The sequence below is a fragment of the Stylophora pistillata genome, chromosome 5 (genome assembly GCF_964205215.1).
Source record: "Stylophora pistillata chromosome 5, jaStyPist1.2, whole genome shotgun sequence".
Lineage (NCBI taxonomy): Eukaryota > Metazoa > Cnidaria > Anthozoa > Scleractinia > Pocilloporidae > Stylophora > Stylophora pistillata.
The window spans coordinates 10,063,029-10,078,515 of NC_142523.1; the positions used below are offsets into that span (position 1 = coordinate 10,063,029).

Consider the following 15,487-nt stretch of genomic DNA (forward strand, 5'->3'; position numbering starts at 1 on the left):
GCTGACCATACTGACTTTTTCGAAAAAAAAAGTATTGGACAAAAGTTAAGTTCATACTGTTTTGCTTTGGACTTATTATGCTCACTGTTCTCAACTGACTGTCGGTTACAATGGAAGATTCCATTTTTCGACGTTAGTATCGATAGTTCATACCGACGAGAGCATATTTTTCCGCTAATTTTTCAAAAAAAGCGGAAAAACTCATCATCACTTCTTAACACTGTAGAAATAGGAAATCTTGACCCGAAATATAAACCTGGTGTCATTTCTTTCTAGGAATTTCTTGTCTAGTGTTCAACCTCGATGGTTTTTCATTTCATCCATCGTATGTGCTGATCATCTGGTTGGATTTTGTAGTTTTTCTTTTGGTGGAGAGGTTAGTCAATTGTTTCTATGTTTAACAGCTAGAGTAGAGGGTGTTTTGATTGGTCCTAAGCTGATGTTTGCACGCACGAAGGGACTCGACTAGTACTTACTACCGGTGCAATCTGTTATTTGTTACAATTGACGTTACGCTACTTAATCACGAGATAAAAGTGCTCTGCTCCCTAAAAAGAATCGTGGTTTGTTAAGTGACGGTTTAAAAACTGAGTAGCCCGGCAGGTTTTCTATGCTTTAAAAGAATGAAGTCTTCATGTGAGACTTGTGGTAATGAAACACTCTTTCCTCAAGTTCAACGACACGAATGACGCGTGAGAAAACTTCAGCGTTTGAGTTAAAGTTTTAAGAATTGTCTGAAGGAATTTATGTGTTGATAGTCGCAAGCCTTAACAGCCGACTGCGCCTCTCTTTGAAAACGAAAGCGCAACGCGGAAGAACCATATGGCCAACACATCTACGAATTTTATGGTTTAATGATCCCTAAGTTAATTAATTTTGTTGGTTTATTTGCTGCGTTCTCTGTGTCTTTCCTCCATAAGTAATCTTAAATATTCTTAAATTATCACGTCCTTAAATACCAACCCAAGCAAGAATGTTCCCTATTTCTGCATACTAGCTATTTTTATCAGAAGGTTGGTCTTCGAAATCACTTCCACCTAGAAAATATTTTCTTGGCCTCTCAACTGTTGCGTTGTTACTTGTAGATAATTTTTAAAATGTTGCTTAATTTGTCAGTCGTGCCACAATATCACTCCATGAGCTTGCTTTGTGTCTTCGTCGTTTTGCTTCAATACACGGCGCTAAGGATGGGCCGATACGGATTTTCCGAATCGATACGATACCGAGTAAGAAATTGACGTTTTTCTCCGATATCAATACTGTGACATCATTGAGTCAAATGGTCATTCAGGTGGTTTGATTGGTAAAAATATAAAGCTATCTTGCACTGTTAAAGTTATGCAGCGTTCAGTGCTTTATACAAGTGTCAATGAGACAGTTAAAAGTTTAAAACCAGATGAACGACTCGATACTCAATGCTTAATGCCCGACCCCTTGCAATTCCCGACCGCTGGCAATTCGCTACAATCTGTTACTCGTGTGCAATGTTTACAACTCATAACATTTTTAAAGTAAGAAATCGTGACTCGAAATTTAAAACCCTGGGTCATTTCTTTCTAGGAATTTCTTTTCAAGCGTTCAACCTCGCTGGCTTTTTATTTCAGCTGTGTTATATGCTGATCACCTTGTTGGATTTCGCGGTTTCACTTCTAGTGGATATTTAAGGTAAATTTTTTTTTTGTTTCCGTGCTTGTCAATTAGAGTGAAGGGCTTTTTAACCATTGAACTCCCATGAGTGACAAAGACAGAATTCTTCCCTACAATATCAATACGCTATCAGGCAGACACCTTACGGTCATTTAGGGGACTATTAGTTGATTCAATGACAAATTCTCCCTACTAATGAGATTTTCGGAATGAAAGGATCAACTGATATCTACACGGTTAAGAACAGCTTCTTCAATAGTTCTTATGCTGTACTGAAAATTCGCCCCAGGCATCTTTTTCACTATTTTTTCACGACTCTCGAACGACTGATTTGGACTCTGATGGAAAGGCTTTTGTGCTGAGGCAAAAGCAATTCTTTTAAGGATTTAGAAAGCAGTTTTCCTGGAATCGTTGAGAGAACTGCTTTGGGACACTACTTAATATCGGCGCCAGTATAAACAGGTCTACATTAAACACTTAATGTATTGTCCCGAGGGAAACAGGTAGCTTTGTTTCCCCGAGAGTCCTGATGTTTCCCTCGACTTCATCTCGGGAAACATCAAGACTCGAGGGGAAAAAAAACTAACTAGTTTTCCAAGAGACGATACATTAAGTGCTTTGTTACATATTTAGACTTTCCCTTATAAAATCATATGACAAAAACATGCTGTTGTATTCGGCGCGCGAGCAACAACTGTGCATTTGTACCTCGGTCGGGAAACATTTGTGTTTGGTCAGAGGGACTTTGACCAAGAATCAACCAATCACAGTGCTCGTTTTGTTGAGTGAAAGTCTAGGTATATATTTGGCGTCTAAACACGACCTTTTTGTGAGAGAAAGGTTTCTCGCCAGTATCGGTTACTATTTACTGTTTTTCAAGACAATTTCGCAAATTAGATATTAATGATAACGGTGTCGCTATAATCACTGATGCGGAAACGGAAGAAACGAACGATGAACCATTGTGTTTTATGTGACGACTTCAATTTCTCTTAAAAGCTTTTTCCTACCTTAGAATATTTTAAACTTTTGTTTGGATTTTTTTCAAATTTGAATTTGAACATTCTAGGAAATGTGAATCGTATTGGATTAACGTCAATTGAAGAATGCTGATGCATTAAATGAATCAGTCGTAATGAGTTTCCACTAATTACTAAGCTAATACTGCGTCTAAATGAACGCTGGGATTGGCCGAGCCAGCATCAGGTCGCTAAGGGGCATGTTGTTTCGCGCGGCCTCGACCTTTGTTGTTGTTGTACGAGATGCAGAGCCAGAAGGGCTTCTTAAACTCTCTTTAAAATTGTGTGTTTGCAAAGCGTTCTTCTTTTCACGATGGGTCGGAGGAAACCTTTGATTTGTGTGGGATTGTGAAAATGACCATATCGTATCACATTACAATTTACTTTATCCCCCAATAAAGCCCTGGCGGTGAATTTTCTACAGTCCCCCTTCCCTCCCCTCCCCCCTTTTATACTCCGTTGGAGGTGATAGAGTATAAAGGGTGAGCACAAACTTACCAGTTAACAAATGCATACTACCATTTTCAGTTGAGTGAGACGTGACGAAAGTTTGGCAAGCAAGTTTTGAGGTTAAAATCTTGTCTTTGTTTTTGTTGTTTTTGAAATGTCGTTTGACTTTTTTTTGTTGTATTTGAAATGTCGTTTGACTTCTTTTGCCGACCTTCCAAGAGAGTCTCAATGGGGCGGGGGAGGGGGGCTTCACGTTAACGGCTGACGGTTAAAAATAAACCATTTTAACGGTTGACGGTTAATTTTTTTGGAGTGTCGTTTATCAAACGAACTAAACGCGCATAATTGGCCGTAATTTTTCATAATGAAGTGTTTGAAAAGAACTGTTAATTTGTAACACATATTTTTTATAAATGACTAACGTTTTACGACTCGGGAAGTCAGTTCGGTCGCTGACCAGGAGTTAAAAGACTTACATAAATGTATTTTTTTGATATATCAAAACTTTTATCTACAAACAACATAAATTTAGCTCAGTTGAGGCAATCATTTAGTTCTTAATAAAGGATGTCTAAGACATTTAACGGCTAACATTGGCTTGCTTATTTGACGGTTGACGATAAAAATATTGAATTTTTGACGGTTGACGGTTAATATTTTGGCCATTTGACGGTTGACAGTCAACCCCATTGAGACTCTCTTCCAAGTTTGACAGTTGGCGACGTACAGCTCTTGAGATTTGGTTACCAAACGAAGAAATTTGCCCCACACAACTTTACTGTCAAATCCCCGTCCCCAAACTTTGTCCGTGTCTCACTCAACTTATAATCGTAGTAAATGTTTCGACAAGTTTAAAAGTTCTTAGTCCTTCAGTAGAAAAGATAAACAAACTGTTACAATTAACTGACTTAACTAATGGAGAGATTGCTTTTGAAAGGGTCTGATTGAATATGGCCGCCCCAATGGAATATACTGAGGAGCAATTAAATTACTACAGGATCTGTTACATTGTCACCGATGTACTAGCTGAAGGCCTTCGAACAATCTTCAAACAAGAATGGGACAATCGCTACAAGGCAACTCTGGGAGAATGGAAGGACCAGCCGAAAAATGGAATGGACTTTAAGAGCCATGAATCCCCACCAAAGAGCAGTGGAAACGCCCATCTCTTGAAAACTATGGTCAATGGTGACAGAGCGGAATGGGATTGTAGTATGCTGTTTTATGCCATTCTTTGGTCCAATTCCATCTACAGTCTCCATCGAGCTGTTCAGTCAAATGTGGATAATCTCAGAAAATTTCGTAATAAAGAATTTGCGCACATGCCACGAGGCCACCTTTCCAGCAAAGATTTTCAAATTGCGATTTCAAAGGTGACTACTGCATTTCTGTCGCTCGGTCTTCCCACTCTACAAATCCTTGAAGTCCAAAAACAGACAAGTTTCCCAACGGAAGAGTTGAGAAATGTTCTGAAGAAAGTTAACGACCTTCAACAGGAGGTTCAAAATAAGGAGACAAAAATTCAACAACAAAAAAAGGAACTTGTTGAAAAAGAAACAAGACTTGAAGAAAAAGACAAGGAACTTGAAAAAAAAGAGAATCAGCGGCAGACGCTTGAAGAACAGCTGCAAACCAAAGTTCCCCCATTTTGCATTCTCCCCCCTGAACCTGCACATGACGTCTCCCCTCGCGAATCTGATGTTGGTAAAATCATACAACATCTCAAAGCACTCAAAAGCTCCAACAATCACAGCTTAAGCACCTTGTACTTATCAGGAAACCCTGGAAGTGGAAAATCTCAGCTGGCTCGACTAGTAGCTAAGCAATTTTTCGACGAAAGCAAAGAAACTCCCTCTGGGATTTCATTTGTTATGACGCTTAATGCAGAAAATTCAGAGACACTTTTGGAGTCGTATGTCTCTTTCGCTCGAAACTGTCAATGTCCGGATTACTCAGTTACAGACACTTATAATTCCAAAGATCTGAACACAGAAAAGAAAATTGCAAGTCTCAAGACCCTCATAAGCGCAAAAATTGGGCTTTACACTTCGTGGTTACTGGTAGTTGACAATGTCACTAATCTGTCCCAGGTACATACTTATTTGACAGATTTAGCAAACCAGCAATGGATGAGGGGCCAGTTATTGATAACAACGCAAGACACCGCGTCTATTCCTTTGACAAGTTCTTCCATTCAGCAAATATCAGTAAGTGAAGGGATGCTTCCTGACGATGCCAGCTCTTTGTTAAGGCTCCTTTCTGGTGTCACTGATGATAAGATGGAAAAAGAAATTGCACGGTATCTGGACTACCTGCCACTTGCTTTGGCCGGCGCTGCCGTCTATGTAAGACAAGTTCGGGAAGGTAAAATAGCTCCAAACTTCGGCTGGACCGACTATCTAAAAAAACTTGAAAAAGGACAGCGACGCACAACTGAGAATATTCTAGCCGAGACAAACCCAAGTTACCCAAAAACAATGACCACAGCAATAACACTCGCCTTGGAAAAGGAAATTAGTTCCGACAGAGTTATAAAGCACTTGTTCACTTTTCTCTCTCTTTGTGCGCCACAACCAATATTAAAAGATATTGTTGTCGAGTACATTATGGAAATGGAAAAGGAATATGAAGATAAAGATGCAATTGGCGTAAAGATAAAGCGATGCCCATTGTTATTGTTTGACGAAGAGGAGAGCGGTGTGTACATTCGAGTGCATGGAGTCGTCCATTACGTTGCTAATTCAGTAACAAAAAAATGTACAAAGGATGAGAAAATCAAATCCATACTGGGAGCTGCTTTATCCCTCTCCAGATTTGAGGATCAAGATTCTCTAGTCATTGGCACGAGAATTGTCCCTCATTTGGCAAAAGTGATTACAGACGCAAACCCCTTCTTTTCTAGAGAAGGAATATCGCAAGTCGCTCATATTGGTGGATCGACTTTGCAGGACTATTCTAACGTCTTTACAACTCTCGGAAATATGTGCTACGACCACTCTCAATATCCAGCTGCAAGAAGCTACTTTACAGCAGTCCTAGCAATCGCCGAGTTAAGAAACCCAAGTAATGAATTACAAAAAACCTTTATTTATAATAAGCTGGGCCGTGTCCACGAGCAACTGGGTGACCTAAAGCAGGCAAAAGACTTTCTCGAGCGAGCCCTGGATGTTCAGCTGAAAAAGCTCGGACCTAAGCATGTTAATGTCGCAACGTCTCATAGTTGCCTGGGCATTGTCCACGACAAACTGGGTGACCTAAAGCAGGCAAAAGACTTTCACGAGCGAGCCCTGGATGTTCAGCTAAAAAAGCTCGGACCTGAGCATGTTTTTGTCGCAACGTCTTACAATCACCTGGGCGGTGTCCACCAGCAACTGGGTGACCTAAAGCAGGCAAAAGATTTTCACAAGCGAGCCCTGGATGTTCGGCTGAAAAAGCTCGGACCTGAGCATGTTTCTCTCGCATCGTCTTACAATAACCTGGGCCTAGTCCACGAGAAGCTGGGTGACCTAAAGCAGGCAAAAGACTGTCACGAGCGAGCGCTGGATGTTTGGCTGAAAAAGCTCGGACCTGAGCATGTTTCTGTCGCAACGTCTTACAATAACCTGGGCATTGTCCACAGGCAACTGGGTGACCTAAAGCAGGCAAAAGACTTTCTCGAACGAGCCCTGGATGTTCGGCTGAAAAAGCTCGGACCTGAGCATGTTTCTGTCGCAGCGTCTTACAATAACCTGGGCATTGTCCACGGGCAACTGGGTGACCTAAAGCAGGCAAAAGACTTTCACGAGCGAGCCCTGGATGTTCGGCTGAAAAAGCTCGGACCTGAGCATGTTCATGTCGCAATGTCTTACAATAACCTGGGCCTAGTCCACAAGCAGCTGGGTGACCTAAAGCAGGCAAAAGACTGTCACGAGCGAGCGCTGGATGTTTTGCTGAAAAAGCTCGGACCTGATCATGTTGATGTCGCAACGTCTTACAATAGCCTGGGCCTAGTCCACATGCAGCTGGGTGACCTAAAGCAGGCAAAAGACTATCACGAGCGAGCGCTGGATGTTAAGCTGAAAAAGCTCGGACCTGATCATGTTGATGTCGCAACGTCTTACAATAGCCTGGGCCTAGTCCACATGCAGCTGGGTGACCTAAAGCAGGCAAAAGACTATCACGAGCGAGCGCTGGATGTTTGGCTGAAAAAGCTCGGACCTGAGCATGTTGATGTCGCAATCTGTTACAATAACCTGGGCCTAGTCCACAGGCAGCTGGGTGACCTAAAGCAGGCAAAAGACTGTCACGAGCGAGCGCTGGATGTTTTGCTGGAAAAGCTCGGACCTGAGCATGTTGATGTCGCAATCTGTTACAATAACCAGGGCCTAGTCCACAGACAGCTGGGTGACCTAAAGCAGGCAAAAGACTGTCACGAGCGAGCGCTGGATGTTAAGCTGAAAAAGCTCGGACCTGATCATGTTTCTGTCGCAACGTCTTACAATAGCCTGGGCCATGTCCACGAGCAGCTGGGTGACCTAAAGCAGGCAAGAGACTGTCACGAGCGAGCGCTGGATGTTAAGCTGAAAAAGCTCGGACCTGATCATGTTTCTGTCGCAACGTCTCACAATAACCTGGGCCTAGTCCACAAGCAGCTGGGTGACCTAAAGCAGGCAAAAGACTATCACGAGCGAGCGCTGGATGTTTGGCTGAAAAAGCTCGGACCTGAGCATGTTGATGTCGCAATGTCTTACAATAACCTGGGCCTAGTCCACGAGCAGCTGGGTGACCTAAAGCAGGCAAAAGACTGTCACGAGCGAGCGCTGGATGTTAAGCTGAAAAAGCTCGGACCTGAGCATGTTGATGTCGCAACGTCTTACAATAACCTGGGCCTAGTCCACAAGCAGCTGGGTGACCTAAAGCAGGCAAAAGACTGTCACGAGCGAGCGCTGGATGTTTGGCTGAAAAAGCTCGGACCTGATCATGTTTCTGTCGCAACGTCTTACAATAACCTGGGCCATGTCCACGAGCAGCTGGGTGACCTAAAGAAGGCAAAAGACTGTCACGAGCGAGCGCTGGATGTTAAGCTGAAAAAGCTCGGACCTGATCATGTTTCTGTCGCAACGTCTTACAATAACCTGGGCCTAGTCCACAAGCAGCTGGGTGACCTAAAGCAGGCAAAAGACTATCACGAGCGAGCGCTGGATGTTTGGCTGAAAAAGCTCGGACCTGAGCATGTTGATGTCGCAATGTCTTACAATAACCTGGGCCTAGTCCACGAGCAGCTGGGTGACCTAAAGCAGGCAAAAGACTGTCACGAGCGAGCGCTGGATGTTAAGCTGAAAAAGCTCGGACCTGAGCATGTTGATGTCGCAACGTCTTACAATAACCTGGGCCTAGTCCACAAGCAGCTGGGTGACCTAAAGCAGGCAATAGACTGTCACGAGCGAGCCCTGGATGTTCGGCTGAAAAAGCTCGGACCTGAGCATGTTTATGTCGCAACGTCTTATAGTAACCTGGGCCGTGTCCACGAGCAACTGGGTGACCTAAAGCAGGCAAAAGACTGTCACGACTGAGCGCTGGATGTTTGGCTGAAAAAGCTCGGACCTGAGCATGTTTATGTCGCAGAGTCTTACAATAACCTGGGCATTGTCCACCGGCAGCTGGGTGACCTAGAGCAAGCAAAAGACTGTCACGAGCGAGCACTGGATATTCGCCTTAAAATATTTGCTCCGGAACACGTCAAGGTGGCAGATACTTACAAAAGCCTGGGCGCTCTGCACAATTATCTCGGTCTCAGCCAAGAAGCTAAAGGGTGTTACGGTCGTGCATTGTCGATTTATGTCAAGAACTTTGGCCCTGAAGATATTGAAATGAGATTTGTTCAGAATGCACTTGCTCAGCTACGTACAGCAGAACTGAATATTGGTAACACATAAAGTTCAATAATCATAAATTCGTAATTCTTTAAAGCGTTAGGCTCGTTACTCGTAGATCAGCGAAGAGCAAATCGGAATTGAGAGTTCAAAGAAAGATATCAAGACTTCAGTTTACAGCATACTTATACAGATTAAGTCAAGCAACATCTAATTGTGGTGCATTGTAATGTAGAAAATTTAAGAAACCAAAGACAATTTTCCTGTAAGCCAGAGTTCTAGCGATCAACATTACAAGTTAAAGAGCCAATTAGAGTGCAGTCAGTTGCGTTTGACACGTGCCGCAACCGATCTGTAAAAGGCAGAGCTAAAAACCCATTCAAATCTAAAGAACTTTTGAGGCTCACTCTTGAAACCATAGCAACGTTAGACTAAAAATGGCAGAATATTTAAAATATTGAAACGCGCTGTGGTTTTCCTCCTAGATCACGACGCTAGTAGAGAAATTACGCTTTAAACTTTTACCTCAAATGTCTCTCAAAACGGGCACAAAATATCGTTTGCACACCATAGTTTCTCCCTTGCTGATATTAACCGGTCTATCATCGAAGTTCGATCGTCAAAATGCATTTGGAGTAAGTTCGGCTACGTTGATCTCGACACGTCAGCTGGGCGGTCCCCAGCGATAGTTTTATCATATTTTGCTTTAAAAAAAGTGGTTTTGAAGTATCAAAGATTAATCCTTTCAATTTTTTTTAAAAATTGCGCCACATCAATTATTATTAAAAACCGGATCGTTGAATAATGCAATTCAAGACTTTTTATGGACTTAACCATTATGATATATCAGCCAATATACCATAATCTACAAATATGATAAGCGTACGCGTCGGCTTAAAATTAAAAGGGAGCTCAAAAGAGGAGAAGACAAGATTTGTCTAATATCGTGGGGGTGTTTTTAATAAAAGAATAATTATTCCACTCGCGCTTGTTGGATATGGGATGATTATAGCTAACTCGGCACTACGCGCCTCGTTGGCCATCTATCATCTCATATCTAACAAGCGCGGGTGGGATAATTGTTAAATACATACTGTTGCTATGGATTTATAGGCGTCTATGTGACATGCGCAGATGTTATTCAACTTTGTCTATGTAATATACAATTAGACCCTGTCACTGGCTGTCAGGATTTTAAAATATCGTCTGTGACTTTATTGCAATGAACGTTGGACTTTTCTCGGAGTATGGTTCCTCTAGAACCTATTAAGTTTAATTTCTAGTATTGACATCGAAGTAATTCTTTAAAATTTGAAAATTGTTCATAGTTTAAATCATCACAACCATAGTAACTTTTGGCGTGCTGTACGTATTGTAATCTTTAACTAAGTAGGCTAATTATTAAAGGAGTTAAGTAATGGCACTTCTGTAGTCGATGGTGTTGTGTTTTGGTGGTTGAAAAGATTGGTTGTTTAACAATTGGTTCATGCTTTAGCGTGCACTATCGAGTTATGGAGCACGCGGGAAGTTTGGAGAGCACGAAAGAAGCGTAAGAGTTGCCCGAGGCGATAGCCGAGGGAAACTCTAGCTTCTTTCGTGCTCTCCAAACTTCCCACGTGCTCCATAACTCGATAGTGCACAGCTGAAAGCATGAACCAATTGTTTTAGAACATAGCCGGTAGAATTGTGTATCAAATCCGACGGGAAAAATGGACAACAATATCAGTTGAAGCGAATCGTGACGGCGCTGATGCCGAGTCTCCTTTTCCTTTGTTTTTCTCTTTTTCTGCCTCATTTCAGAACTCTAGCCCAAGGGAAAAGGTCGAAACATTGTCTTCGTTTTCGGACTAGTAGGCCGAGTTTCTTTTTGTATCCATTATTGTCGCGAAATATATTATTTTTCCCGCGCTAACAATCGGCCGCTCGCGCGAAAAAAAAATTTCTGGCGAAGCGATTTGCTGACGCTGTCAGCGTGCACTATCGGGATTTTGAGCACGCTTACAAATATTGAATTTGATTGCGCGGTTCTGCTAGCTATGTTCTAATAGAACAATAGATAAAACCTATGGTTCCGTTTGGCAAAAACCGCGCGAATGCACAGAATCCGCATGGCTCTAATCATACTCCATTTATCAGTCATTTTCGCGGTGTGAACACGAGCTTGTTGATACACAAACCTAAAGGAATCCGGGACAATCTCACTCCTACAGAACAATAAGCCATACGCTCACTTAAGGAACGTAAAGACATAATTATAAAACCCGCCGACAAAGGTTATGGTATTGTTGTTATGGACACAACCTGGTACATCTATGAATGCAACAGACAACTTTCTGACTCTATATTTTATAAACGCTTGACAAACGACATCACTGCTGATATACAAAAACGTGTTACCTTTTATGTTAACATGATGCATAACGACCAAATCATCAACAAAACAACAAAACAATACCTCTTGTAGACTGACGTAAGACCAGGACGATTTTACATCTTACCCAAAATACACAAACCCGGTAATCCAGGACGCCATATTGTCTCATCCAATAGCCACCCCACTGAACGGATATCCCAGTTTGTTGACCACTACCTCCAACCACTCGTTCACAAACTACCATCTTATATCAAAGACACCAATGACTTCCTCAACAAACTGTTTTACATTGGTAATTTTCCCCCTAATTCTTTACTAGTTACACTTGATGTTTCATCCCTCTACACCAATATCCCAGATATCGAAGGTATTAATGCTTGTGACCATTTTCTGTGTACCTCCTCCAATACCCCTATTCCTACCGTCACACTTTGTGACCTCATTCGTATGGTTCTTACCATAAACAATTTTACTTTTAATGATGCTCATTACCTCCAAGTTCACGGCACAGCCATGGGTACCAAAATGGCCCTTCTTTCGCTAACCTTTCTTTCTTGGTCTTTTCGAACCTAACGCTTTGAAAAATGCCCCATGTAAACCCCACACTTGGTTTAGATACTTCGACGATATCTTTATGGTCTGGACCGAAGGTTTAGATAACCTAAAAATTTTCGTCGATAATCTTAACAATATCCATCCCACCATCAAATTCACCAGCTCACACTTTTCCACTAATGTGGCTTTCCTTGACGTAAGTGTCTCTTTAACCACCGACGGTAATATCTCCACTGACCTCTACACCAAACCCACAGACAAACATATGTATCTATTGCACTCTTCTTGCCATCCATTACATACCAAAAAAGCCATTCCGTTCAGTCTAGCACTCCGCCTACGACGTATCTGTTCTACAGATAAAGCTTTTGAGACTCGCGCCGCTCAACTTACCTCATACCTTCTCAAACGAGGTTAAAGCAATAAATTCGTCACCAAACAAATACAACGCGCCGCTGACATCTCCCGCACACTCACCTTACAAACTAAAGACGTAAAAAAACCTAACCGTATTCCATTTATAACTACTTTTAATCCGTCGCTTCCTCGCATCTCCAACATCATCAAAAAACACTGGCATCTACTGCAATCTTCTAACCGCTGCAAAAAAGCTTTTCCTCAGCTGCCAGTTCTCGCCTTCAGACGCTCCCCCAACCTTCGCGACACATTAGTAACAGCCAAACTCCCCTCTAATTCCATCCTCAACTCCCCCCCGGCTCTTTCCGTTGTGGTAGAAACTGCGCTACTTGCCCCTACATCTCTGACGGTCTTACTAACTATACCCTTTTTTCTACAGGCGAAACACGTCCCATTAAATCTCACTTGACCTGTGACACTAAAAATCTTATCTACTTAATTTAGTGTAACCGCTGTAACTTATAATACATAGGAGAAACTAAACGACGTTTAAAAGACCGTTTTAATAACACCGCCGTACCATTGATAAACCTAACTCTAAATCTAAACCTACTACAGCGGCAGAACACTTCATTTCCTCTCCTAACCACTCTGCTCACGACATGGCGCTAATCGCCATCGAAAAAGTGTTTTCCGAGAGAGACTCGATACGCAAGGCCAGGGAAGCTTTTTTAATTTCAAGAGGCAACACTATTTATCCAGATGGCCTTAACGCTCGCGAAGAAATGTCTTATTTTCTAGTTATTTATCCAATTTACCTTACTTCATTTCTATTTTTGCTAACTATTTCTATTTTTATTGTTATCTCATTGTCAATCAAATTAGTTTTACATATTTCCGCTGTTACATCATACAGCTATCTATGAAGGATCACCCCAATTCTCTGTTAATTCCCACTCCACATGAAGAAGGCTGGTTTGGCCAGCCGAAATATAGTGCTCCGTCTTAAAATTTACTTATCTACGTTGTATCGGTCTTGCCTCTATATTTATATTTCACACAAAATGAAGCACCAGTGTGGGCCAGTTTACGTAAGGAGCACAGAATTCGAATGTGTGAAATCCTAGCTACGCCACTACTTGCCAACCTAGAAAGCCCTTGTTTCCATAAGCATCAAAAAAGCTCTTTGTTATATTCGATGCCCAATCAACCAAGATAATGGTTTGAGAATTTGTGTAATGCTCTACAAAGCAAATCTGCTTTTGTTTGAGGTGAACAGAGCCTGGCACTATGGGAGGTCGGTTAGAGCTCGAAAGACGATTGTCGCGTGTGGTTCGCAGCATCCTCCTGCGCGCATGTCTGGTGTTTGCCTCCGCTGGCCTGAAAATGCCACGTCTCCTTCGCAGCCGTTCTTTAGCTAATAGCTCCTTCGTAACGAACAGTATTCCTTTCCCTTTGTTTGAGGGTATAGACCCTTACAGATTGCGCTAGTAAAAGTGGAACATTATTATTATTTTTTTTATTTTTTCTTTGCTTAAGTTCCTTTGTTTACTGGAAAGTCTGAAATTAAGTGGAGTGCTGGTGCTATTAATCATGTTAAAACCGTGTCTTGTGAAATTCACATCATGCTCAACAAGATATTATGCCAGTCAACACTAAGTTTGAGTTAGATTCTGGGCGCTTTTTTTTCAGGTGAACATTGCACTTATCGCATTTCTGGTTTTCTTGCTTTTGGAAAAAGGTCTTCAGATTTCTACTCTCTTACTCAAAAGTTTTTCAAGAAGTCATCTTTGTCTTTACTCTCATTTTTGCCTTCCCTTTTTGAATCCTGTCATTTTGTCTTTTTCCCTATAACATATGAGTAACTCTTCCTGGACACAACTACAGTTCACTGCAGCAAAAAGTATCATTAGCAAAAATAACACCTACTCTTGTCGCAATGTCATTTAGATGACAAACAGTGAGGTAACGGAATGATTGATTTGCATTGCAAATATGTTTTCACTCGATAATAATAATAATAACGAATTTTTATACAGGATTGAAAACCCATCAGTGTGTAACACTGTTGTCCTTGGGGTCCTGTCAAAATAATAAATAAATAAATAAAATAAAACTTAACAAGATATAATCATTGATCTTAAGGTCTAGAAAAGCATACAATAAAATAAAATGCTCTGAAAAAGGATACCTATAACCACGTTTAGATCGAATTTTTAACTAAAATAATCTCGCAATTTGTTCTTAAATTTCAGTCTCGAATCTAACGACCTTAGTTCAGCAGGCATGTTGTTGAAAGTCTTTGCTCCTTGGTAATAGAAGCTCTTTTTACCAAATTCTAAACGTACTTTGGGTAATTTTACTGATATACCGTTATTCCTAGTGGCCTTAGAATGAACCAGTCTTTCGAAGTAGTTCTTAAAGGGTGTGCAAACATTATTCAGGAGACAGTCGAAAACAAACAAACAGCTTTTACGCTTGATCAAATTGTTCACGGATGGGGGATTAAAAGAACTATTGCCAATAACTTTAAAGCCTCGTCGTTCGATGTTCTTTATCATTTCCTTTCGGTAATCCGGAAAGCTAAGACCAAGTGTTCCGCAACAGGTAAAAATAGGTGCGATCATAGTGTTATAGATCGATTCTGCACACTTTATGAAGTAATAATTGTCTATGTTCTGTCAGGAACTTCTAACATAGAGCTCCGAGCTTCGATTACCTATCTGGCTTAAAATTACGACTTTTTGGTACGACAAATAGTTTCATAACATGTGTCAGGTAATTCTAAAGCCGGACAGCCGGCGACCGGACAGCAACCACATACCAACTGAGTAGGACGTGAAGTAACAGAAGGTCATGTCTTTCAAGAGCTCGATTAAGTTATCTAGTTTCATTCTCCTACACTCAATAATTATGTTACCAACAATTTAGAGCCCTTTACTGGAGCCTCGGCTAAATATTAAAGATATAATGCATCGATGGGCCTGTCTCGCCTATGATTCATTTCTTCTAATTTATCGGTGAAGCAAACAGTGTGCGGAAACTTGTCACGGGCATAATTTATGTGAACACTGAATGAAATTGAAAGCTACAATATTCCATAAGTCTAATTCACTACGTTTTGCATGCAAAAGTTTTTGTCCGAAAGGAAATTCAGTAGTAATTAGGGCAATTTAAAAATAATCGTAATCTAGCGACACCTAATCACCACAAAGATTCCATAACTGAACCCT

At 41.4% G+C, this 15,487-nt stretch overlaps 1 protein-coding gene across 1 annotated transcript; it reads left to right on the forward strand.

The window, feature by feature from the left end:
• The first annotated feature begins 3,285 nt into the window (after positions 1 to 3,285).
• Positions 3,286 to 10,391, forward strand: LOC148730186 (uncharacterized). Its single transcript, XM_088760572.1, has one exon. The coding sequence runs from the start codon at positions 4,067 to 4,069 to the stop codon at positions 8,666 to 8,668; it is 4,602 nt and encodes a 1,533-aa protein (XP_088616698.1). The 5' UTR covers positions 3,286 to 4,066; the 3' UTR covers positions 8,669 to 10,391.
• The last annotated feature ends 5,096 nt before the right edge of the window (positions 10,392 to 15,487 follow it).